We start from the raw sequence: 26,255 nt of genomic DNA, 5'->3' as shown, positions 1-26,255 counted from the left end.
ACACGAATAATTGTTTAGCAAAATTGTTTTAAATCAACAACAACTTCATTTTTTGAAGTATTGATATTCAATATGTCAGATATCTTATTGGCAACGGATTCACTGGGTCAATGCATGACCTACTTATCAATTTGTTTAGGCCAGTCATTGTGTTTTTATTACGAAGTTATGAAGAAATGTTCATTTTGCACATAAATTGTCTTATTGACGATTATACAATACACAAAGTATAGAGTACATATATACCCTATTGTTGGTCGATACACAAAATATAAGTGTCAATTTATGTATAATTGTATTATATACAATATGTTAAAATGCAATATTAAAATAACAACATTCCAGACTGAATAAATTCAACATTTTGTAAATGGCATAAAAGGGAATAATGCACTACATGTGTTAAACATTTATCCTTTGGTTACCAACTAGTGTTATCCACATAATATTGGAAACATGTATTGTTTTAATTGTTATGTCTGGTTATACACTTTAAATCATTGTTACGGAAATCAATTTCATATGGAAAGACATTATACAAATCCTTAAGGCCCGAACGCTAGCCCGAGATAAGCATTAAATACGTAATCGAAATCAAGCAGAGAATGAAATAAAAATACAAATTATTAGACAGGTCATCGACTCTAATTAGTCATGCGTGTTAAACAAACATAATTAATGTGAAAACAGTGACGCAAAAATATTTTTAACGAGTACAATGTTTGTATGCTTGATAAGGAGCTGATTGCTGTTTCAACATTCTTAAGCTATTGTGTAACACATTCAATTAGGTTGATTATTAAATTTACAAAAAATTATTTATTAAAACGATATAGTAAACGCAAATGAATATTTAAATATTACAAGTTATATCGAGGCTCTTATTATAAATATTAACATATTTGTTTTCATAGTTCAGATCAATGGGTAAATAACAAAAATGCTGTACATTCTAATAAATACCATGCTGCGTATACAATTAAGGTACAAAACACAATTTCCCTAGTAAACTCCGTTGGGGATTTGTGATAAGATTTATACTTTTATGTTTGTTTTTATCACATTGATAATGAGTCGTATGCTTAGAGAAGCACAAAAAAGTATGATTGAATTATATTATGCCTAAAACCAAATCAATTAAATTGACAACGTTATCATTTTACTGCAGCATAACTAAAATTTCGATCAGTGTTTAACAGTCGAAAAACAATTAACAAAAAAAACAACATTACCTTGACGAATCAAACAAGCAGGCTTCAATAAGTCCATTGGTGCTGCAATCGGGTCCTTTATTGAAACGCTTAAAATACATTTAAATTGTTTTTAAATAAAACATAACATTCACAAACAACTATATAAATTATGTCATTGTAAACAATTCATATATTTGCTGCGACGGTTGATGATATGGTGAGTAATTATGCTGGAAATCGTACGTGTCATAAGAGTATATATCACGGACAGGATACTGCGCTGTATGACGAAAGGTAAAGGTAAAGTTTTAAAAGCACAAATCAATCGGATCCTTTGTGTGTTTGAACTTGTTAATGGACTATATATTTACAAGGATTTACCATGATTTTCTTTACATACAATCGTGCATAATTATGAAGATCTTTGGTTTATAATTAAACAATAAGTGCACAAGATCCCTTTAAAAATTCAAGTATTCATAGAAAGTATTCATAGAAATCAGTGGTCGTGTACTTGCTACCGTTCTTTACTCGTCATGAAAACATCCAATGTTTGATTTTGATCATGAAAGAGTTTTGCTCGTTGTATTATGTTTATATCACATTGCTATTAAAACTCAATTTAAACTTACATCTGGAGAAAAGTCCATTGCATTGGACAGCTCTTTTTTGAAGTATTTCTCTGGGTTTACTAGGTCAAGGCCTCCGAAATTTCTTTTGATAGCATGGAGCATCTCCGGCCATGTCGGTGTCTTTTTTGTTTCGGCCACGAATCCGGATAACATTTTTACAAGACTTGAAATTTAAAGATTATACATTATATGTTTCTTCTTGTTTTTAATAAAGCCATTTTTAATGCCTTCACGTGTTTTATCAGATTTGTATCGTTTGTTATATATATATATAATTCACTAAAAACGGTAGACTATTAATGCTTTGAAATGTTAAGCAGAAAAACTAAATATCTTGTTATTTAATTTCGTCTTAAATGTACCTATAAAAGTCACGTAGTCCATAAAATTCGCGCATCTTTTTTAAAGCAGTTTCAAAAACGTGTATGTACGCTTTTGAAATCGGTTCAATGAAGGGCTCCATCAGAGTTTCAACGTCCAAGTTAGTTTTGCAAATGCCTCTGAAATAGTAAAAATATAAACATTTATGAAACACACAACACCATGTTTATATGTCAAAAATATAATCAAACTAGTTACAAGCTGTAAAACTTACTATCAATTTATGCAACTGTTTGATAAATTCAATAAATATAATAACGCCTCAAATATAAGTCATATTCTATTATTTTGTCTTTAAATTTTTTATTTCAGTAATATACCTTGCGTGCAACTACCATCTTATAATAATCATCTTTCCAATTAACAATCTTAAACGCTTGAAAAAAGTAGTCCTACTATGTTTTAATTGTATGGTTATTTGTGCATGGATTTCCCAGTATGTGAGCATGAATATATTTTATTGGTGTTTTCAACACAAGTATATTATTCTTCTGTAGTGACTTTCAGCCTTAAAGAAGATATTAAATCCCTCGTTCGACGATTGCATTTTTAGCTAGTAATTTTGTATAGTTAAATATGTGGTAATTAGTAAATATTCCACATCAGATATGATGCTGATCGGACTATTTGACCTAGAATGGTGATACAAATATTTTACGTACAAAACACGTAAAAATGAAAAAGAGCTATATGGCCATTTTTATTGATACAGATATCATCACAAGTTATTGATAAAATTAACAAACAAGTATACTACCTGGCACTCTTGATCAGTTCATCCAATCCGGGTACATCTCGTTTAACACTTATACCTCTGTTCATTTTTGCTGGATCAAGTGCCCAATTTGATATTCCAATAAAAGCAACCTTTAAATTAAAGATACAGTTTTTGTTGTTTATTTTATTGTATATAGAAACATAAAAACTGGATTTAAAAAAAATGCATTTACTTCGCTGTAGATACAGACGTTATAATAACCTTTTTGAATGACTCCTGCGTTTCGTCAGATTGGCAACCATCTTCTAACAAGGGATGCAATGTCTGCAATACAAAAGATTCTACAATTATTTCACTGCAACGAAAACGAGCAATTTACATAAATAATTTATTAAACAAATATGTATTTCAAAAATGGAATCAAACGTATTTTCCTACCTTTAGCGGCATTCTTGGGCTATCTTCTGCTAATCCAACTTCGTCTAGAACAACAACTGAGACAAATGATCTAAGATTTTTGTCTTTTTGAAATTCAGCGCATTGCCGAAAAGTTGCAACTATTCCGTCTGGTGTTGATAATGGACTGCACTGATATGACACAATTTGAACCTACCATAGAAAAAAAACGCTATTGAACTTGTGATCATAGTCAAGATATCATAAATGAAAATTGCAATAAGTAGATTTATTACATATAGTTCCATTTATAAAATCTATGCCTGTTTTAAGTTCCTGAATAATTCGGTCTTGGCACTATTTCCTTGCATTGCGTCAGCAACAATAGTTTTCGCTAGTGATTTAGAACTTCCAGGTTTTCCAACGAGGAAGAGTGGTATACGCAATTCAATGCAAATAACCATCATAAATATGTTTTCTTTTAACGCCGTATTTCGAGCGATATTCTTCGCAATCGAAAGATTTTCAATTACAACATCTTGGCAACTGAAATATAAATAATTCGATTTAAAAATAAACAATATTGCGGATAACCATATCGAAAGTTACTTGGGAAGTCACTTTTTTAAAATAATTGTCACGTTAATGATGATAACATTTTCATTGGGCCAAAATATTACAAAAAAATGTTTCATTAAGTATAGTTTAACCACGTTATTACATAAATTAACTTACATTGATGAAGAATAACTATTTTATGCACAGCCACTCTTACATCAATAAGATGTATTTACTATAAATAAAAAATACGCGCGTTAAGGATTTATACCGGTCGTTAATGCCATTACCATTCTATGACGGCGAGAATCGCATGTGATTCTCCGTGTATTTTGAACGGCTTCACAAACAATCGTGCTATGAATTGACGGTATTCCTGGCGCGTTTGCAAACAGGCATGGTAACACACACCAAGTGCAAGTATCAAGCTCTTGGTCAAATCGTCAATACCCTTAAAATAGTGTTGTAAATATGCTAAAGCATCACCTTATCAAGCTTTGAAGGTCTATATTTAATAAAAATAACAAAAGATTAATACTTTACAAAAGATTAGGTAGACACTTCTGGTCACGTCAATTCACTATACTGTTTTCTCGAGTAAAATTACGAAATTGTAGGGACTTCATTAATAAAACCTTTTCATGAACATTAAGTAGAGTTTTAACGCATTCATGTATGTTGAATTTATCTTTTATATTATAGAGATGCACAATTTAAGGTTATCAAAATAATCAATTTTGATTTTAGTAAGGAATTTAAGTTTAGTTAACTATAAGCATTATACACAACTACAGGCGCCGAGGCGTAGTGGATATGGTTTCCGCCTAGTGACCGGAAAGTCATGGTTTCTCTCCCCAGAATGGGAGAATTCTTTCAATCTCCTCAAAGTACTGGTTCTTTGTTCAATGAAATGGACTCGACAGCATTTCAAAAAGCCTTAGGTCCTCGATGTAATTAAGCTCAAATAAAAAAGGTTTAAACTAAACTTCACAACGTAATGACATATTTACCCTGGCATATTTAAATGCACCGTCTTTCATTTTGGTGTCCATTAATTTGAACAGAAGCCTGTTTTCGTTTGATTTACTATAAAACCAAACCATTACATTCAGAGCACGTTCGACGTCTCGTAACGAAACGAAGCTGCAATCGTCCTGTAAGAAATGTATGTGATAAGTATATCATTTCCGTGTTATGCTTAATATCATATTACAAGTTATTTTCAAGTGCAACACATATATTTACTAGAATGTGTACCTTTTGATCCCGCATGTACTTTTGTGATGCGGTAAGGATAGAACTTAAAATCGTTTTGAGATGTTTCAGTGTAGGTAGTTGACCAACTCTTATCTTCAAATACAAGAAACGATTATTGATAATAATAGACCATACAATCAATGAATAAGAAGTAAAATATCCAGATGTAGAATAATATTATAGCGTCAACATTATAAAATCTTGCCGTGCCACCATATAAACAAGAATTCCGCAGTCGGAGACATATGCCCGCACCACACCCCCAAACAGGGCTTTGAGCAAGTTACCCCAATTTCAATAGGGGTCAACTACTGTCCAAGGCATGTGAAGTATCAAGTTAATATGTCATTTCGCTGAGGAGTTATTGATCGGAATCGATTTTTACACTTATTATGACATAGACCCTGATCTTTGACATAGTACCCCAATGGGTCATCTACTGTCCAAGGTCGGTGCACATGGGAAGTATCAATATAAAGAAGTGAAACTCCAGCTGCTGGAGTAGTATTGAATTATTAAACCCATATGGTCAATTGGTTGCCGAGTTATTGATTGGAAACAATGTTCACATTTATTGTGACAGTGACCTTGATCTTTGATCTTATGACCCAAATGTCAATAGGTGTCATCTTATGTACAATGCCAATATCCATGTGAAGTATCAAGCCAATTTCATCTCTGGTCTAAGGCAAATATGAATGTGAAGTACCAAGCAAATCAGTCGATTTGTTGACAAGATATTGATCGGAAACGATTTTCATACTTATTGTGACAGTTACCTTGATATTTGATTTTATGACCCCAATTTCAATAGGGGTCATCTACTGTCCAAATCCAATGCACTTGTGAAGTATCAAGCCAATCGATATAATCGTTGACGAAATATTCATCGGAAACGACCTGGTCTACCGACAGACCGACCGACCGACATCCAGCAAAACAGTATACGCCCTCTTCTTCGAAAAGGACATACACAGGGAGCTATAACGACTGGTTTTGATCTTTCCTTTTGATAAAAAGGCAATTTTTTTTTCATGTGAAACAAAATGCTCGCAAATGTGTTTAGCTAACTTAGTAAGCATAACAAGTATTTAATAAGTAGTGATTATACCAATTGCTTAATCATCTGTTTAATATATAATTGCTCAACACTTTCGTCAAGCTGACCAAAGTCCCACACCATCGGCAGCAAACTGTGTGGCAACGGTTGAACCCTATACACCTGATTATAAAAGAAATAGATTGTTTGCGTGCATGTAAATGTCTGCAATGACTTAACCATGCAAAAATATTGGTAGGCATTTTGAATGCTCATCAATTATTAGGTGTTTTTTTTAATTTGAAACAAAGATTTCTTCATAGTGCTTGCTTATTTGTTTAGAGGGACACTAGAGAAGATGACTTAAGAAATATGCTTAATAATTTTGAAAAAAAAAACAACACTTCGTTATTTAAATTTACGACCTCTTTTGTGATAGATAATACCAATTTAATAATTTAATGACACAAACAGTGTATATGTGTACGACGTATAAAGCATATTACCAAACGTCTCATTGGAATACGACCCAGTCTATCGCAGGTATCGTCTGCATCCACGTGGTATCCAAGACCAGCCTGTTCCAGCTTTTTTATCAGTTCTTTAGGATGTCTGCAATATTAAATAAATGACTAAACGAATTATATAATGTATAATATTTCATGTTTCATAAGAGTACAATAAAAATCAATTGCTTGATTAAATGCGATATGCTTAACTACTCTAAGCATACTATATTTACTTATGTGTGAATCTGTATTGTGGTGTTTTTTTTGCAAATCGTAAAACGTATGGCTTATTTTTAAATAAGTTAAAAAGTATAAAAATATGCAAGACTTCACGTTTTTCTGCCTGTAGGCCAAAAGGCGCAGAAGACCATTTAACAGAGGATGTTTAAGTTTCAGATAATACATTTCCAGAAAAAAAGAGTACACATAAATAAACAAGAGTTCCGTGGTTTGAGACAGATGCCCCCATCCCCCCAAAAAACAACAACAACAGGGCCATGACACCTCAATCATTTGATGACATATCAAACGGAACCAATTTTACACTTAATTTCAGAGTGACCTTGACCTTTGAACTAGTTACCCTAATTTGAATAGGGGTCATGTACTGTCCAAGTTCAATGCAAATGTGAATTATCAATCCAATCTGTCTATTCGTTGACGAGTTATTAATGGGAAACGATTTCCACACTTATTGTGACAGTGACCTGTGACCTAGTAACCCCACTTTCAATAGGAGTCATCTACTGGCAAGCCAGTGCACATTTGAAGTATCAAGGCAATCGGTAAATCACTTAACGAGTTATAAATGGCAAACGATTTCACACTGTGTGTGACAGCGATCTTGACCTTTGACCTAGTGACCTCAATTTCAATAGGGGCCATCTACTGTGCAATTCCAATGCACATTGGAAGTATCATCTACTGGCAGAGACCAATATACATAGGCAGTATCAAGCTAGCTGGTCAATTCTTTCAGAAGTTATTCCTCCGAAACGAACTGCCTGGTCTACCGAGAGACAGGCCGACCGACTGACAGACGTCCTGCAAAACAATATACCCCCTCTTCTTCGAAGGGTATAGGCGGGCTAAATAATATTTATACATTTTATATTGTCAATAATACATATTTGTGAACACGTAAATATAAATAAGCGAAAACCTACTTTCGATATGGATTACATGCCGCAATCATTTTTAGGTTCTTAAACAATTTAAGAGGTTGTCCACAAATGGATTTATCGCACATTATTTCTTTGATAACTCCAACTGCTTCGGTAGTATTTGCTTCATCAAAGAAGAGAACTGTATATATATTTGGTCCGTTTGTCTTTGCGACTTCTTCTGCATCCTTGACTGTTCGCTTTATGTCATATTTCGTTGTGCCTCCGTGTACCTTCAAATAAGACAAATTAAGATCAATATAATATACAAATATTACCGCTCGTAATAAAAATTCCATGACTTTTGCTGTCAATGTTTAAAACAATATGTTTTAAGTTCAGCTATATAACTTTTTGGCCATATTTAAAGTTGACAGTTACAGGATACAGCGAGTTTATACTTTGCATAATTATGTTAAAACAAGCATTATAAAACGAGAGCTCGGTACGTTTTATTCTGATTAGTCTAAAGTTCCTAACATGATACATATTTGTTTTATTCACTCAATATATATTATATCACCTACTGCGTATAAAAAGTCTGCGATTTACTTTAGATCAATGCTTTAACCGGCAAAGTAAACAAAATCAAGTAAATATCATTACCTATATCCTAATGAATGATAGAGCATACCAATTTATATACATATAAATTGGTGTAATGAATATTTATAAAAAGTTTAATAACAGTTGTTGGAACAGTCTATAAAGAGGACCATGATAGCCCTTACATAAATATCAGAATATATGTCACTCCGTATTTTTTTAAATCTTCTATATAATGCAACCGGTCGCCATGTAGAAAATAAGTTAGTATCGAACATTTATCTAATTGGATTTTAACACCTGATTTAGTGTCAATCGAGTTTATGCTTTAATCAAGGTGATTCCACAATTTGATAGAATAACGAACTTCGGGTAAATTTCGAGTCCTTGTCTGCCGTTTGCATAGGTAGCAGTGTTTCTTAAAGACATGAGCTCCTTGACAAGGATGGACTGAACAATTAAGTAAAAATTCCTGGAAAGAATTTCTCGTATGTTTATGTACACAAGATTGTGTGCATTTCGACGACCACTACTTTGAACGTACTTCATTTTCTGGCTAGACTTAACTTGTGCTAGACGAACGGACAAGCAAAGAGTCTACCTGTGAGCTGTTAAGAGCAGATATATCATTAAAGAAATTTGAAAATAAAAGGTACTCGGGGACCAAGCACTGAAAAACGCCGGCATCTATGGCATTGGAAAACAACTTATACAAGCTCTAATATAAGGTATATTTATTTTCGTAGATAACTAAAGCCTTTGCAGTTGGGCATGTGCATAGGTTTTTTGTCGGGGCTATTTTAATAGGCTGCAAAAGTTTCAACTTTGACATCCTTATCCTACGGACTAATGTCTAGTTTAAATAGTTGTTATAATGTTCAATTAATATGAACCGGTTTTAAACAGTCGCCAGTGCCAACAGCAAAATACAATCAAATGCTTCTACATAGTGCGAAATGGGTGCTGTTGACGCGGCTGGTGACTTAATTCCTTAATATTAAGAACGCGCTGTTGGTATACAAAATAGTGACGGCTCTATAATCTTCATTTGCCTTTACCGTGTTTTTGGACATGAGCTGATAAATTCTTATAAAAAATAGTTGCCGATCCATTAATTATAATCTAAATTGCGTCTGCCGCATTTTACAGAGTTAGTTCTTGCTATACATCAATAGTTTGAAATGTAGGTGATGTTGCTCTTTCAGATATGTAATTAAAAATTTACCTTCATAATAATCATTGTTTTCACAGATGAACCTTTTGGAGCCTGCAGAGCACACATGAACTTTACCAGTCGTGTTTTTCCGCAGCCAGTTTCCCCCATTATAATCACAGGAATGTCACATCTGTATGAATTATAAATGAATTATACATTATTTATTTTCTCGTATAATTATTTTCAAGACATTTAATTTTCTTGGATATGCATAGGTAAATGTGTATTTTTAACTTTAGTAAGTATTGAGCCACGTACCTGAAACGCATATATATAGCCATTATTTTTTTGGCATTGTCAGTTGTCAGTTCGTACGTAGGGTCCGGATCACACGGATTTTCAACACCTATAACTCTGCACATCTTGTGTATTTGTTCATCCCTTAAATAGTTAAATGTGTATATGACAAAAGTATAATGTATGACAAATCAGGACTTCTAAAGACAACGAAATCTTGTCACAGAAGTGACGAATACCCAGACGCCGGATGACGTTATATGAAACAATTTGTATTAATTATAGACTAGAAATTCAAAGCTTTAAAGCCCGTGGGATGGACGTTACACCGGACATTGGCCTATAATCAAGCAAACTAAGCCATATTTCAAAGCAAAATACTCCGACAAAAGTAAGTTAATGACCGATTTTAAGTACTATGCTGTTAATTAAACTGCCAACTCAATTGCGAAGAACACTATATACTTATTTTGCACATGTAATAAATAAACATGAAATAACCAGTAATTAAACCTAAGATGTTAGATTTTAAAATGGATCAGTTTGCTTCATAAGATTAAGAAGTTTCTCAACCAGGATAAAAATGTTAATTGTGCGAACAGTTAATTAAATATTTTATTTGCATGTTCATTTACTTTTACTGCGTTATATGTAAGTAAAAATACGAAAACGGAGTATTGCCTGCTCGAATACTGAGAACTGCTTAATGTCAATAGTGTATTTATTACGTTTTGCAAAATGAGATATCTACAGTTTCCTATTGATTGCTAAAATATAATAAAGAATTTCAAAATAATAATTAAAAAAAACATTGTGTTTACAAGTCAATTTGGGTTGATAGTGTGTTTGTCTTATGGGCACTATGTATCTAATGTTTTCAGATGTACCAAAATATATATGTCTGCTCTTAAATGAGGTCTTCAGGAAAGCTGGAAAGTTCGGAAACACGATTATCTATCATGAATAAAGGAGTCATATTGAGAAATTAACTACAGTATATTGTAACACAACCATAGTAAATAAAACCGTATTAAAAACAAAACAGAATCTTTTAAACGTAACCATCGACACCGAAAAAAAACACATATTAGGTGTAAACATATATTATCTGAGGTCTCTATCAAACATGTGTTGTTTCCCTTTTATTCGTGTATTACTTTCCTATACCGAACGAAAAAAAAATCATCAGTTGTTTATTAACCAGCAAAAAGGACCTACAATGTCTACAATTAGTCCCGACAGCTTATCTTTTCTTACGAATACGATCAAACCCGAAAATGGTTTCGTTTCTGTTTTTATTTACATCGTTCCGTGCTCGGCAATTTATTACAAAAGCTTAAACAGCAGTAAATGTGACAAACATTTCGGATTTTCTGTCCATTCTGACGTTTGGACAGTGTCTATGTTGTGTCTTGAAAGAGGAACATACTGATGAGGTTGAATTTTAAAACTAGATACAGAACGACAGTGATAAACGTATTTTAAACAAACCTTAGTACAAATTGCTACATTATTGGAGTGGAAGCAATCGCTAGATTTACATTTATCGATACGGATTTAAATTCTCAAAACATTACAAGAGTATTGAGAACAATAAAATATTCCATGAGCACATGTCTGCATTTACTTTTATATGTGATTTTGACACGATTAATAGGTGAAAATGATATAAACAAGTATATTTCATATCGTTACTATATATAGAAACAAAATGACGTCGCCAGCGGGCCTAAATTTGTATTAGCCGGGCCGATTCATATGTGAAAAGAATCGGGTGGCGCGGCTTCAAATGAACAAAATGGCGGCCAAATTCAATCTTGCCAACATTGATAAATAAAATTAAGTCATAAATAAACGAATGATGAAAATTAAACGTAGCGCAAAATTGTGATACTTAGAATATCGATTGAAACTGGAACTGGTGACACTATTTGACATGAGTAAAAAAGCCCAATTCAGTAAGCTTCACGTTTACCTCAATGGCAAGTTTAATCCAATCCGTATAACAATAACATTACAATATCCATTTTCCGTTTTTTCCACCATGTATCGAAATTTATTTTAAATCACACTATTTTTGGAAACGTTGTTATTAAATGCTAACCATTCTGATCCACGATGTAAGAAATCGAATGACTGGTCGGAGCGAAATTTGTTATTCCTGTCGATGTTCCCAATTACGCATGACAATCACACACTCCGAACTACCGACACGCCCGAATTGTCGTTTTAAAAATCTTTGATTCTAGCTTAAACGGTGTATTTTGTCACAGGAATTACGTCACTCGAGATATGTCATTGCATAATCAATTAAATAAAAATGAAAATAATGAAAGCTGGTACGAATATAAGTTAAGTGAATGAATAAAATATAATTATATGTTGTACAAACGATAACACACGGCAGCGCTTGGCCGGACGTCTATAATCGGCCCTAGCCTCAAAATGACCCTCGTGCCGTTATTACAGCAACGGGTCGATAAAAACATCCAGCCAAGCTCTGCCGTGTATAATTGTCTAAGTAATCAAAATTCAATTGACTTTCTATTTAAAACACCTATAGTTGATTTTTAATGATAACAAGTTAACTCTACAATGGTAATATTTACTTGTCAATAGCATTATTTATCCTTTGGCATTTATGTTCCATTTATAAAAAGTAATAATGGATATCTTTACCAAAAAAAAACATCCACTACACTATTTACATGTGTTCGATTTTTATTAATGGTGACATGGGCAAGCCCCACTAGTTAATGCTTTGACATAAGGGTGTCTGTTGTATTTCAATGAAATTCACTTCTGTGCGTTTTTTATCATAATTATAAATTCATTCTTATATTGAAGTAAATATATAACCGGTGCGTTGCCAATTTTAAACAAAAGAGAATAATTATAACATTCTTCGCTGAGAACGAAGGAATAAATAATATAACGTATCACATATGAACGAGGAGAATATTAAACACAGTTTTTATGATAGGAACGTTTACCTTTTCACGTCTGTGATCAAATGTTTGGTCCTGTAACCTTTTAAACGAAGGAACTGTACAATTGTTACTATGTGAAATAAAAAAATTATAATTTTATGAGCCTGATAATAGATTAATGATAATCTGCTGGGCGGATTTTGAGAGGATAAGCTGTTTGAATCGGTATCCCAGAATAGTGGCCATCATAACATAATGTGAAAATTAAAACACTCGGCATACCATATATTATTTGTATACACTTTTTTTATTGAACGTGGAATCGATGTTTTTAAAGTTGTCGTCAATTGAGTGTGTTGGAAAGAATTTTACCAAATTAATGTAAACAGAAAGGAGTTCGATGGCTTAAATTTAGCGTATAAATACAGCTACTCTTTGACGCTTCTTTGAATGACCAAATCACCGTATCTTTCTTGGTAACGAATAAGAAGTTACTAATTGCTTTATTGTTTCCTACTAATCAATTACTGGGCACCAATTATCAATTATCTATCATGTGTGGTTCAGACTGTCGAAAGTCAAAAAAAACTTATTCGCATCTCATACGAAATCCCACCTAAAGCGGAAATGTTTCCCAATAAATTATGTTCATGCATTTCAAAACTTCCGATTACTATAAACTATATGAACAAACGCAACATAGAGGTAAAAATAGTTTTTAAAAAAGCATTATAAAAGACTCGTGTGTTTAAGAACAATAACGTCGCAATTACAATCATACATCCCATTCCATTTAATGTTCAATGCTACATTCTGTGTCAAAGCCTAACCATTTACATGTTTAAATTTAGATACGCTGCATTCGGTGTGCACAAAAGGTATTCCGAAGTTACCCATACATTACATATCATGATCGCATTACCTAAGTATATAAATCAGTTCTCCTTTGAAGAAAGTGTAAATGTAAAATGATATCAAATGAAACCTGAACGAAACAAGCCAAAGACAATTGATAGGACAGACAAGGTTATATAAAGCCATCAAAGTGTCAGTATGTAGAATGGTGTATTGACGGTACTAACCTTGTCAATTTGTCAAAATTTTCTTTTAGTGGCACTTTATTGTCTTGTAAAGCTCTATACAAATGCATGTCCATGATGCCGGTCTCCAGTACGTCCTTGGTCTGCATATCCATTAGGTTACCCGTATTTTCATCAATAAAGAATCCCAAGAATGTAAAGGAGTTGTGGTCGGCATTGAAAAAAAGATACGGATGAGGACTGAAATAGAGTATATGAAGAAAATATATTCGTGTTGTCGCGTATCATTTATGTATGCTCATCGTAAAAAATGTGCACTCAACGTATCAATTTATTCACATTTGTTGTCGGTTACACGACTATCGATGTATAAAAAGATTGCGAACAAAGAGTTGTATTCAAGTGAAACCTTTTAATCAAGAAAATGTACTAAAATAATGCAAATGTCCAATTAACAAAAGCGCCATTTTGAACTGCTTACGAAAGATCTAAAAAAGTCGATCGTCAAACGTTGACTCTGTTTACCGATTCAGATAAATTTTGAATAATAAACTAGAGCTCTAATGTGTAACGTATATCCGTTTATCAATGAAAAAATATTTCAAAAAATACACTGCTTGCAAAACACTCGTACAAGAATAACATGTTCGTTTTCATCGCATTTTATAAGTTGATGAGAAAAACTAATACCTGCTCTCCCATGTTCTCTTCATCTGAAACTGTTTAATGTATGAATTTTCATCGTATGTGTCTTCTTCGGCGAGTTTAATGATATGTGGTTCTTCGCCAAGGTTTAACGACCGCGTGGAAAAGTCCTACAAACATAGTTGAAAGAGAAATATTTTAAAAATGGATTTCCCTGTGTTTTTTGCGTACCAAGTTGAGACAACACGTGGATCACCGTTATGAATTACAATCGAAACACAGTACGCAAAAAAAATCAGCCGGTATTGAACCACCTATCGAACCGCTGAACGAAAATCAGATTTACGAATTCACTTTCCGTTTAGTTCTTGCTGATTAAGTTTAAACCAGTTTTAATTAATCAAATTAATAAAAATACACAGAAAGCTGTAAAAAAAAAACAACCTATAAAGCATACAACACAGATGTAAATATGCCCCTAGATGCCCTTAGATCAGATTTAAATACTGATTGAGAGAAGAATTTAGTTTTTTTGTAATTTTATGACGACCAGTTTTGACAAATAGATGCATACATTGACCAACCATTGTAGAAAATCATTTTTGATATTAATTTTGAAATGTGCGATTGATGTGGTTTCAGAACAAAAATTTGCGAAATCAGTTTTGCTGTAATTTTTTTTAAACAATGTGATATCGGTGTGTGGTTAATGTTGGAGCCAGAAGCACGGTTTTTAATTTAACTTAACAACAAGTTATACAACTAACAAAATTAAACAAAACAAATTTTACACTTATTGACCTTATGTTTTAGGCTAAGCTTTAAGTATAATGTAATATATTGTATGCATTAGCAATTGGTCAAAATATCATTTAAGACATCTTTATAACCCACCTAAGTAATAACTAATTACTAAATTAACCGCATTTTTTTGTATTAAAATAGTTAAAATCGATTTTCATGAATATTGGTGACACTGCTTATATGCATTATATCTAGGCAAAGTTATATAAAAATACAAAGAACATGAAACGTGTAAATTATTGATCTAAATTTATGAATAAATTATCTAATTAAGCGTGTACGCTCTTTCACTCAAACCCGTTTTATGGTATCATCATCACACTTGTTTGTTTGTCATACTTTATTCACTAAATTCGATAACTAGTCCTTTAATTTATTTATCGTTCTTATTATGGCACTCGAGTTATCAAACATTGGCTAAATGCATTGTTGTGCCCTTAAAGTAAAATATAATAAATCATATAATGAATGAACTTAAAGAGACTGGTTGTCGGAATAAAATGCCGGCTAAGTACAATTAACAGTATGAAGCAATTCTGAATTATGGCTTTTTAAGTATATGAAATAAACCAAGACCGATAAACGGGTTTTCGTGACATATTAGCACTTTTGTTTTATATATTATTGCATAAACTCTATCTATAATGCCCTCTGGCGGGGTGCAGAAACTTGGCAAAAGGAGGGCTTGAACGGGAGAAATCGTGTATTAACAAGGCGAGTCACGTGTCGTTTATGCCCTGTTATATGTTTTTCATATCCATAAACTGGTCCACGCAAATTTACTTAACATTTTTCATTGAATTCAATGAAGTTATTATGAAATTATACCATGCACTCTCTTGACAACAGATTTATATATTGGCAACGTCAATGAAGTTAAGGTTATTTACTTAACACTTTCAAAATACTATGCTGAAAATGTAAGTGTTTATGTACCTTCAACGTTCCTGCTTTAATCTTGAAATACTTCAGTGATAATATGTCGGCAGTATTAATTTTTATAAAATTTAGTTGAAACGAAATAACATAGACCTGTACGCAAAAAACATCTATGAAAACAATGACTTATTCTGACGATATATTTGTCCGTCACGACCAGTACATTCCAAAATAATTCCTCATTTCTTACTTTACGCGGCTACATTTCAACTTTGCATTTAATAATTCAATAGTCCACTGTTTAACAACATTTTAAATCGAATACTGTCTATCCGAAGGTAAAGCCTCGTCATTTCTGATGATGAACGAGTGATGCATATGTAAAACACAATTTTGAACTGTATGACGTCATATGAAATAATCGAATAATTGTGTCGAATGTCAAATGAATATTGTTTTCAATGTTGTTTTAATAATGTTTTGGTATGTGTGATTTGTTTATGCAATAATAGCGAAAATACACATTTTCTGGGACATGATCATCTACGGGCGCTCTCAAAATCCGTTCCTGCCCTCATGCTGCATTCGGGCAGGAACGGAATTTTCGAGCGCCCGCAGATGATCATGCCCTCGAAAACGTGTATTATCCCTATAATTATAAACTATGTTTAATCAGGAATACATAAATGATTCACATACATGATATAAATATATATTGTATACGAACCCTTGACATCTTTATTAAAAACCGCAGAACAAATTTAGCAAACCCTGGCAAGTATTTTTCAGCCTCAGTTCCAACAAAGGGACTTTGTTTGAAATCCACAAGTTGCAAATTCAAGAACCAAACGAAATGATTGAGTTCGGACCATGAAGGATTTTTCACACCGCAATGTCTGAAATTATATATATATATATTTTGCGAGCGTGTGTATATATATATATATATATATATATATATATATATATATATATATATATATATATATATATATATATATATATATATATATATATACAATTTTATTTTTTTATTTCAATAATTAATTTAAACAAGTCTCCACAAGAGATACCAACACTAACATAAAATATTTTGATATTGATACTTATAATTAACAACAATACCGTAAAAGTACTTCAAGACATAAAGGTTGTAATCCTTCAGGAACGGACGGGTCTATATCGTTCATATGTTTGTTTCCGTCTTGTCTGTTCAAATACTGAAAGGTACGTTGAAATGCCTCAGACTGAAACTGCTCTTCGCCGAATAATTGATCGTTGATGTCTGTCCCTGATATATCAAACATACCGATATATATATATATATATATATATATATATATATATATATATATATATAACTTTTCATTAGACATTGCATATATTGGTGTTTGTCGTTGGATATGGGAGGGCCACATCGAAGTCGAAATATTTAAAACATTTTAATTACCTTCTAATAAAATTGGTCTAAACTAAAAGACTTACCAGCAGAATTTCCGTTGAGAAGAGATATACTTTCGATTGGAGATTTACAAAATACATCCGGTAAGACCGCCAGCATTGTGTGAACATAATCAGGCTCCTTAAAGAAATATTATACTTGAAATATGCGTATGTGTTCACAGCAGCAGTAAATTCCATCAAATTATATTAATGTTTGGCCGGTACATGCAAAGCAATCGCCCGGATTTTCTTCATTACAATTTTACCTATTTTATCAAATATGTAATGTACATGATGAAGCTTCATATGAAGGTGTATATAAGAAGGTGCTAAAAAATGTTTAGAACTGCACTCTTCATAATAGTATCAGAAAAACTCAGAAGTGAAGATATTTGCCGCATTTGAAATTGTCAGTCAAGGAACCATATTGACAGTATGAACACTCTTTAATAACGCTTACTTTTAAGTGTTCCTTCATATGGCGAAAATGCTCAGAGAAAAAGATCTTCGTCATAAAATATTTATTTTGAAAATCTTAAAAGCCGAATATAATGCAAAAAAATATTCATTCAGGACGCAAAAGGAGTGTTCATATCTCTAGGAAAGCTTCCCCTCAAGTTGCATTAAATGGAAATCAGTGATTGCCCAAAAGAGCTCGAACTTTCCATTTACGAATAGAGTACCATACCTATTTAAAATTTGAAAAAAAATAAAAGAGCATTCTCTCTGTCAAACGTCTTGGCGCATATTTTTTTGTCTTCAAATTTTATAGCTTCAAAATTAGCAAAGCAATTTAATCACATTATAGCCTAATTCTTTGGATTCTTTGGAGAAATAACGCACATACATAATGCTGTGTGCGCAAGCAGTCGCGCTATTTACTATTGAATGTGCTCTCATATTCTCGTCCAAGTATAATTTTGGCCCAGTTCGAATAAGCGGATTTGAACTTGTCCATTCGTGCGTCGGTCTCTCGGATGATAGGACTGTATAGAGAACATTGTTACCTGCACATAATTGTGATTGTTACTTGTGAGAAATGAAAGAAGCTTATCGATTTTAAGGTCAATATGGCACATTCCAAGGGCATGTGACAGGCTTTTCACTAATTATGTTTCCATTAGATATCTTGATAACGATTGGACGCAAGATCATGAAAATTTGTACAGTAGTTGTTTCTGATTTCGTGATCACAAGGTTAAAGGTAAAGATCAAAGGTCTTGTAACAAGATATTCTAAAATGGTAACATAGGAGAAAAAGGAGATGCATTTTGATCTTTATGTCACCAGGTGAAAGGTCATTGTATATTAAAATGCATCAAGGCATTGTTTACATTAAGATATCATAACAGAGCTTTGACCTCAGATTATCTAAATTGTTTGCTAGTTGATTTGGAGGCAATAATGACGCATATTAATTTTAACGTAAATAGGTCTTCGGGTAAAGTAACACGAGCATATAACAGTAAATGAGTTTCCAAACAAAACGCTTAAAACCGCTTTATTATACTATACATCATTCACCGAGAAATAAAAGTTCCATCGCAATTGTCGATTGCAAAAAAATAGTTGTTTACTCAAAACATAATTAGTTTGGGCTGCTACTGACACGCGCCGATATAATTGTGAGTCGTCTCGACCCGAGCAGAAACAAGTAATAAATTAGCATGTGTAGTAAACTATTGAAAAGTAAGAAACATACATAAAAGGCCACGGTCAAACCATGGAAACGCAGAGTTTACGAAAAGAATAAGTGCTTAACTTTGGTTGAGAAAGACCTAAGGCCATGTGGATTTCAGAGGTAAGGTCTTTTACAATAAATAGCTTTCGGATTCTTATATAAAAAAACGTGCATTTTTAAGCAGGTACTATTATCATGACTATTAACATTTACTCCTGTTAATCATCCCCTCTTTTCGTTGATATACTTTGATGAATTAATCATGACAAAGCATTGGTAATTCAATTCAAATTTACACTTTAAACACAAGTCAGTTATTACATAAATGATTCGATTTCATCACTTTGTATGCAAAGAAAATGTTCAGATGTTCTTTTGTGCAATTAAATTTGTAAATAAAATTGTTGTCAAAATGTTATCATTTTATGTTTATCGTAAGGAGATATAATATCTAGGTAATATTAAATAACTCTGGAGCCCCATAGTTTATCGCATGTGTCAATTTCGATATATTTTCAACAAACCTAAAGGGTATAACATTCATGTACTGGTCCCTACGTTTTGCTATATGCGGTTTTATACATTACTAATATTCGCAAGAATTAAGCATGAAAAAGCATTTGTCAAAATAATCAAAGCGTTGAACGATATACCCGACTATATTCCCTTATAGTTGACCAACGCCCGTTTTCTTTAAATTGAAATAGATCAATCCGTGTATCTTATATACCTTGTTCTGGCCGTAGCTCATGGATGGTATGGTCTCAATCATATACAGATCGTCAATGCGTCGTCTCCACACAAGTCCTTTGCTATCGGTAAGACAGCCCAGTATCAAGAGATTAAACAGAAGGTAATCTATTCCTTCAATGACCTACACAGAAAAAGGTTTTAATTTCTCTGCATCAATAGAAAAAGAGAAAAAAGTTGAATAATTGGACAATTTCGTATTAAATAAAAAATATGCATACATGTAGTACATATATTTTAACGAACCTCACATGAGATGTCTATATGAAATAGCGTTGCTATGTCTGTGCCGTTAGTTGATGTGTGATCAAGTAAGCCGTTCATAAACTCGTCTATGTCTATTTGTTTTTCTTGTAATGGAATATACACTAGTTTTGTGGTCACACATTGTTTGCTTTGGTTGAATTTTGTCTTAAGCTCCTCAAATCGTTTTGTTATATACAACGTCTTTCCGACTCCTGGGCGACTTGATTTTATTACTCTAGAAGACGACCTTAAACGCATAACTGTCTATCTTAATACTATGTGTAGACGAAAGATATTAAAATATCATTCTGAATCATTCAGTGTTTCTATGTCAAAACGAAAGAGAACAAAGTACTGATGTTATAAACGGAGCTTATTTATTCGATTCAACGTAAATATTTAACGACCACAAATCTGTATAACCTTTCAAAGTCGACGCAAGAAGCAGATTGTGTTATAGTTGCAGGTACAATCATCTTTGAAGTAACATATTCTTTAATAGCTTTATGACTGGCAATTTCAATGTGGCGAACGTATTTATCCAATGCAGCAACAAATGGAGATCGACATTCATTATCCGATCCACAAATAATAATTAGCCGATATCTTTGAACTGTGCAAAAGAAAACAAACTATATAATATTATACTATCATCAAATCGAGTCCCCAGACAGAGGTAATAAAAAGGAAGATTAGCTTCAATTTATATTACATACATCATCAGTCCAATCTTATTGAATTGTACAAAACGTAATTACTTTACCTCCCATTCCATTCGCTTCGAGTATATTTTGCTCTAAGGTCTTCTGGGTAGCGACACCAGCATCGTAGTTCAGTAAATCAGCATGAACAAGACAATATATTTTCCCTCCGCTACCAAATATTGCCCGACGCCAAAATATATCCACCTTTAACCATTAAATTAATCAAATTACACATGGACCTTGCCTTTTAAATAATGATTTCGTAAGCCATGATAACCGAATTACATGTACTGACCTCATCCTGTGACGTTTTTGTATGGCATATCAGTATCTCGTCAGAGCTTGGCAAAGGCTTGGATTTGTCGTGCTCGTAAATCGTCAATGTAGCCTTTAGGATGTCATCTGAATATACACAAAATCAAGTATCACATTTGCCGCCTTTCAAGTAATGACTTAACCTGTTTCAAGACATTTTAACTGACAAATCAAACCGTGTTGAATACAATGATAGGTGTTGGTCTGGTAGACATTAGGAAGCTTTTTACACTAAACTGAACATCTGTATATGTTACAGTGACATGAAATGATTCCACCATTGTCACACATTTCATCATCGTAAATAATTAGTGCAGGTCAGAGTTTCATTTCATCCTGAATTACACATTATACACATCATAAATTGATTGCTCTGGTTTGCATTGAACTATTTAGCAATAAAATTTGAGTTACGCTCACATGTGATGTATTTGCTTTCTGTTTGATTTGAGTAGTAAAGCTTTGTAGGTCCAAAATGATGTCAAATTCGTTTTTGTGTGAAGATCTTAAAAAAGGCCTACTTTATATGTGGATGTTAGTATAAACGCTTAATGCTGAGAGGTGACCTTTCCAAGGCAGTACAGCGAATTGTTTTTCTAGTTCTTTGTGTAGCGCATTTCTTTTCCGAGTAAGATTGTTTGGCACGTAGTATCTTTGAGTAAATAATATAGATCGTGCTATTTAAATCGCTTCTACTGTTGGTACAGCTGAATCTTCATTTAATGTATGGTTGATAATTATAGACGATCGTTTATATTGATTCTTAGCACATGCTGAAAATTAACTGATCAGAATCAATTTACCAGAATATGTATATGGTACACGTAAAAAATGTGTATACATTGTATAAATACAGCAAGAAACATATTATCTTAAATAATATCAGCCTCTCGATCGTACCTATCTATGTTATGGCAATAATACCATTGTGCAAACGTTAAATTCATTATAGTTTAATGTATAATAGTAAGTTGTTTATGCACCAGCCGCACCAAATTACTGTAAAAACCATTAAATTTCGTGTGATACGAATTTTCGTGGATTTCGTTGGTTCGCTGAACCACGAATTCAAGTACCAACGATTATTTATACATTTGTAATCCGAAATCGGTCATTTCAGAATGTCATGTCGGGCAATCATGCTATAGTAGGAGGACGTGTCTGAACTTTTCCCGTCTTCAACCATTTTGAAAGAGACATTGTTTGATTGAGCTATGCTAGTTAATACAATATGTTGTTTTCTTGATAAGTGTTTGGGTAATAATACTTTTTAAATCAAACAATGTATTTAAACTGTACATCAACGATTGTTCTCTTTTAGGTGATGCGTCAAATTAACAGTTTGCAGATTTATCACATATGTCAATTAGTGCCAATTAAAGTTAAAAGAGACATAACGGTTTTCACACGTGTATTTTGGGGACCGCAATATCGCAATAATCGACAATACTCGGCAACACTTTCATGCTTCAGTGCACATTAACCTCAAGCCTTGCTGTCAACACAGATTAGCAGATTATACTTCGGTTATACTCTTGTTGTTTTAATAAAATTTAAATTATTATGACGGTCAGTCTTCCCCAAAAATTTGAAATCCACGAAATTACGTGCCAACGAATAGTTGTTTTTTATTAAACCACGAAATTTCATACCGACGAATTTCTATACGTTTACAGTATCCCACGACAATCACCAAAACACACGCCGAACAACATATGAATTGACTAGCCGCCTTTAGCGCTTATTACATACCGCTTAAATACGAGCAACTGTGACATATTGCACTAAAAGTAATAATGTGTAATTTATTTAATTGAACTAATTCATGCTGATTTTGTTATCGAATTTATAGTTGAACACTTAACGTGCTAAAGTGGAGGATATATAATGGTTGATTTGTAGATAAGCTGTTACATTGTAAGTACAACTTCATTCGGGGCAACTTTCGAAATGACAGACGAATGCTATCCTTAATAACACCGATTTTGTAAGGCATAAACATACACACAATACCTTTTGGGCATATTAACAGATTAGGTTGTCCCTCAAGAAAGTATGACGGAAGCTCTCTTTTCATCGTTTCTGGCTCTGAGGTGATAAAAGAAATAAAGAATACACCATGACACAAGGTGTTTCAACATAAGTACATACGAAATATTTAGTTTTTTTTTTAGTTCGTGTTACACTGAAAGTGTTCATCAAACTTCAAACTAAATAACACACACGTTAAGAAAAAAATGTACATACCAGATAGGTGATTTAAAATCATTCCTAAAAACTCGAGACTTATAAAGTCACGAAGTTTCGATGATATTGAGCCCACAAATATGTTCCAAATGTTTTGCAGACCATCAATTAGAGGCTCTACACCAATTACGCTATGCAAATAAACATGAGAGTTTGATAAAGAATGCAATTATGCAATTGAGCGATGAACTTCATATGAGTAACGATTGTTGACCTTTCCGACAAATTTCGTTAACATTCAATTCTCTCAGGAAAATAGTATTTTTATGTAAATAGTAAAACAGAACGTTTAATTCATATTTTGCATTAATATACTTTAAGTGGTATGTCGACCATATACGTCATGCCGATATAATATTTTACATATAGCATCTCAAACATTTGCGCATGGGCAGCAAATGAAACGCAATCATAGCAATTAAATCAATATGACGTTTACCAATATGTTATGCAGTTATTAGTCACATTTTAAAACGCGGTTTAATCTTACACTATACAAGAGTGAATACCTTTTCTGTTTAAAACTCGTCATCGTTGAATTTATAAGTGATTCCAGCGTATCAGTTGAATCAGCCCACACATGCAGCGTATCCACATTTCTAGTCATGTTTGGTTGCACTTTACTTTCACTGTTGTCTTTGGCAATATTTACAACGCTCTCTGCGTTCATCATGCACCAAAATAAAGCTGTAATGACAATATTATTGCGCGTTTATTGTGTCAATTTTAAAATCAAATTTGGAAACGGCTTAGTGTTTAATTGGCATACTACTTAATATTTTAATTCAAGATAACGGCTAGGTATTCCAAACATTAAAAAGGGTACCCTACCTTGATCCAAAAAACTCGTTTCAGTATTGTTTTCATCTACATTTTCTAATGCCATGCGCGCTATTTTCTCGCTATAATTCATATCCATAAGTTCACAGATTACACTAGCTTTTAATTTGTCGTTTTCATTTGCTTGTATTTGATTTTCAGTCTTTTCTTTACAATCGTTCCACTTTTTTTCCGCGCTGAGTTGCTCTTCTTTTGCGCTTTCTATTGCAGCATTTAAATCAGCTATCAAAAAAAAAAGCATTAATTAGATATTGTTGTCGTTCAAACATGAATCTTTAAAAAAAACAACGTAATATCCTGTGTCCTATTCATCACTCGAAGTACGATGATTCTATTATCGACGCTAGATTTTACAAATTAAATACATGGCTATAATTAATTACGGTTACTTAATGTACTAATGCTTTAGTAAACAATACGTGAAATATTAAAACAGACACAAAAATGTATTGAACTCCGAAAGAAATTACCTTGATTACAATCTTGTTTTACGGTTGCTAAAATCGGGTATAATAATTCGGACTTGCTATCGTTACCAATGATCACAAGTTCTCGCTGTAGTAAAACAAGTTGATCAACTGTAAAATAGTTAAGGTAGTAAAATTGTGATCGTTTTGTCTTGATGTACAATAACCAGTCGTCTAAACACTTCTCCATGAACTTCGCAATAGCAGGAACCATTTCTTTCAATGAAGACGTCTCTGATCTTCGACCCTTAGAAAACGAAAGAACAAACAAATAAATTAAAAAATTCATGACAAAACACATATACACTAAGAACCAACAAAAAACTTTAACAGTTAAACAACAGCAATCTTACTTTCAGTTTCCAAACACCGTTTCCTTTTCCAAATGACAGGACCAAACACACGGGTCTGTTAACATCATCGTTACACATGAATCGTGCAGTCCATTCTGAGAAAAGTACACATCCCGCGGCGCAAAGCTTATTATACACATTTCCCAAACGTAACACACTGTCAAACACCTATAATATAATATATAATAGACATACCTAATCAGAAATGATTCTAAACTATGCAAGCAAGGCAAAGTAGCCAATAGGAATAATGTATCGGGATTCAATTTTAGTAATATCAAATGGAAACCTAATAACCACGTTATAATATATGAGTAAGCAGTACAATGTAATGATCTTAGTATACTGCTACTTCTACGTCTGTTTGTGTTTCCACTGCTACTACTTCTTCTATTGTTACTTGTTTCATTCCTACTTCTAATACTTATTTTTGTACTAGTACCACTTCTAATACTCCTACTTATACAACTACAACAACTTCTACAATTACTACTATAACTTATACTTTTACTACGTCAACTACTACTTGTACTGCTACTGCTCTTTTACTACTACCACTTCTACTTCTACTACCACCTATAAAACATTAAAACTACTAGTACTTATACTACTACTTATTCTTTTGCTACATCTATTGCTACTACTTCTACTACTACTATTACTACTACTATTACTACTACTACTACTACTATTAGTACTACTACTATTTCTACTACTACTTATATTATTACTTCTACTTCTACTTCTACTACTTCTACTCCTTCTACTACAACTACTACTAATACTACTACTACTACTACTACTACTACTACTACTACTACTACTACTACTACTACTACTACTTCTACTACTACTACTACTACTACTACTACTACTACTACTACTACTACTTCGTCTACTACTTCTACTACTACTACTACTACTACTTCTCCTACTACTACTCCTACTACTACTACTACTACTACTTCTTCTACTACTACTACTACTATTCCTACTACTACTACTACTATTACTACTACTACTTCTACTTCTACTACTACTACTATTGCTACTACTACTACTACTA

The 26,255-nt window shown here is 32.8% G+C and overlaps 1 protein-coding gene across 1 annotated transcript in view; it reads right to left on the bottom strand.

The window, feature by feature from the left end:
* The window catches only part of LOC127840489 (E3 ubiquitin-protein ligase rnf213-alpha-like), a 58,247-nt gene that overhangs the window by 17,675 nt on the left and 14,317 nt on the right, over nt 1–26,255 (bottom strand). The window contains exons 13-42 of the mRNA XM_052368906.1: nt 25,190–25,357; nt 24,840–25,083; nt 24,361–24,591; nt 23,530–23,646; nt 23,296–23,370; nt 21,263–21,369; nt 21,027–21,171; nt 20,687–20,876; nt 20,264–20,510; nt 19,998–20,141; nt 17,629–17,725; nt 17,269–17,434; nt 16,871–17,039; nt 14,506–14,630; nt 13,858–14,055; nt 9,867–9,989; nt 9,618–9,738; nt 7,850–8,079; nt 6,681–6,786; nt 6,247–6,357; nt 5,136–5,228; nt 4,889–5,032; nt 4,169–4,329; nt 3,644–3,866; nt 3,363–3,533; nt 3,186–3,248; nt 2,964–3,073; nt 2,188–2,325; nt 1,826–1,988; nt 1,233–1,300 (exon numbers count right to left, since the gene is read on the bottom strand). Coding sequence (XP_052224866.1) covers nt 1,233–1,300; nt 1,826–1,988; nt 2,188–2,325; nt 2,964–3,073; nt 3,186–3,248; nt 3,363–3,533; nt 3,644–3,866; nt 4,169–4,329; nt 4,889–5,032; nt 5,136–5,228; nt 6,247–6,357; nt 6,681–6,786; nt 7,850–8,079; nt 9,618–9,738; nt 9,867–9,989; nt 13,858–14,055; nt 14,506–14,630; nt 16,871–17,039; nt 17,269–17,434; nt 17,629–17,725; nt 19,998–20,141; nt 20,264–20,510; nt 20,687–20,876; nt 21,027–21,171; nt 21,263–21,369; nt 23,296–23,370; nt 23,530–23,646; nt 24,361–24,591; nt 24,840–25,083; nt 25,190–25,357 — 4,448 coding nt within the window. The remainder of the gene's footprint in view (nt 1–1,232; nt 1,301–1,825; nt 1,989–2,187; nt 2,326–2,963; nt 3,074–3,185; nt 3,249–3,362; nt 3,534–3,643; nt 3,867–4,168; nt 4,330–4,888; nt 5,033–5,135; nt 5,229–6,246; nt 6,358–6,680; nt 6,787–7,849; nt 8,080–9,617; nt 9,739–9,866; nt 9,990–13,857; nt 14,056–14,505; nt 14,631–16,870; nt 17,040–17,268; nt 17,435–17,628; nt 17,726–19,997; nt 20,142–20,263; nt 20,511–20,686; nt 20,877–21,026; nt 21,172–21,262; nt 21,370–23,295; nt 23,371–23,529; nt 23,647–24,360; nt 24,592–24,839; nt 25,084–25,189; nt 25,358–26,255) is intronic.

Source organism: Dreissena polymorpha, chromosome 8 (assembly GCF_020536995.1).
Source record: "Dreissena polymorpha isolate Duluth1 chromosome 8, UMN_Dpol_1.0, whole genome shotgun sequence".
Lineage (NCBI taxonomy): Eukaryota > Metazoa > Mollusca > Bivalvia > Myida > Dreissenidae > Dreissena > Dreissena polymorpha.
This window is presented reverse-complemented; position numbering and strand designations above follow the sequence as displayed.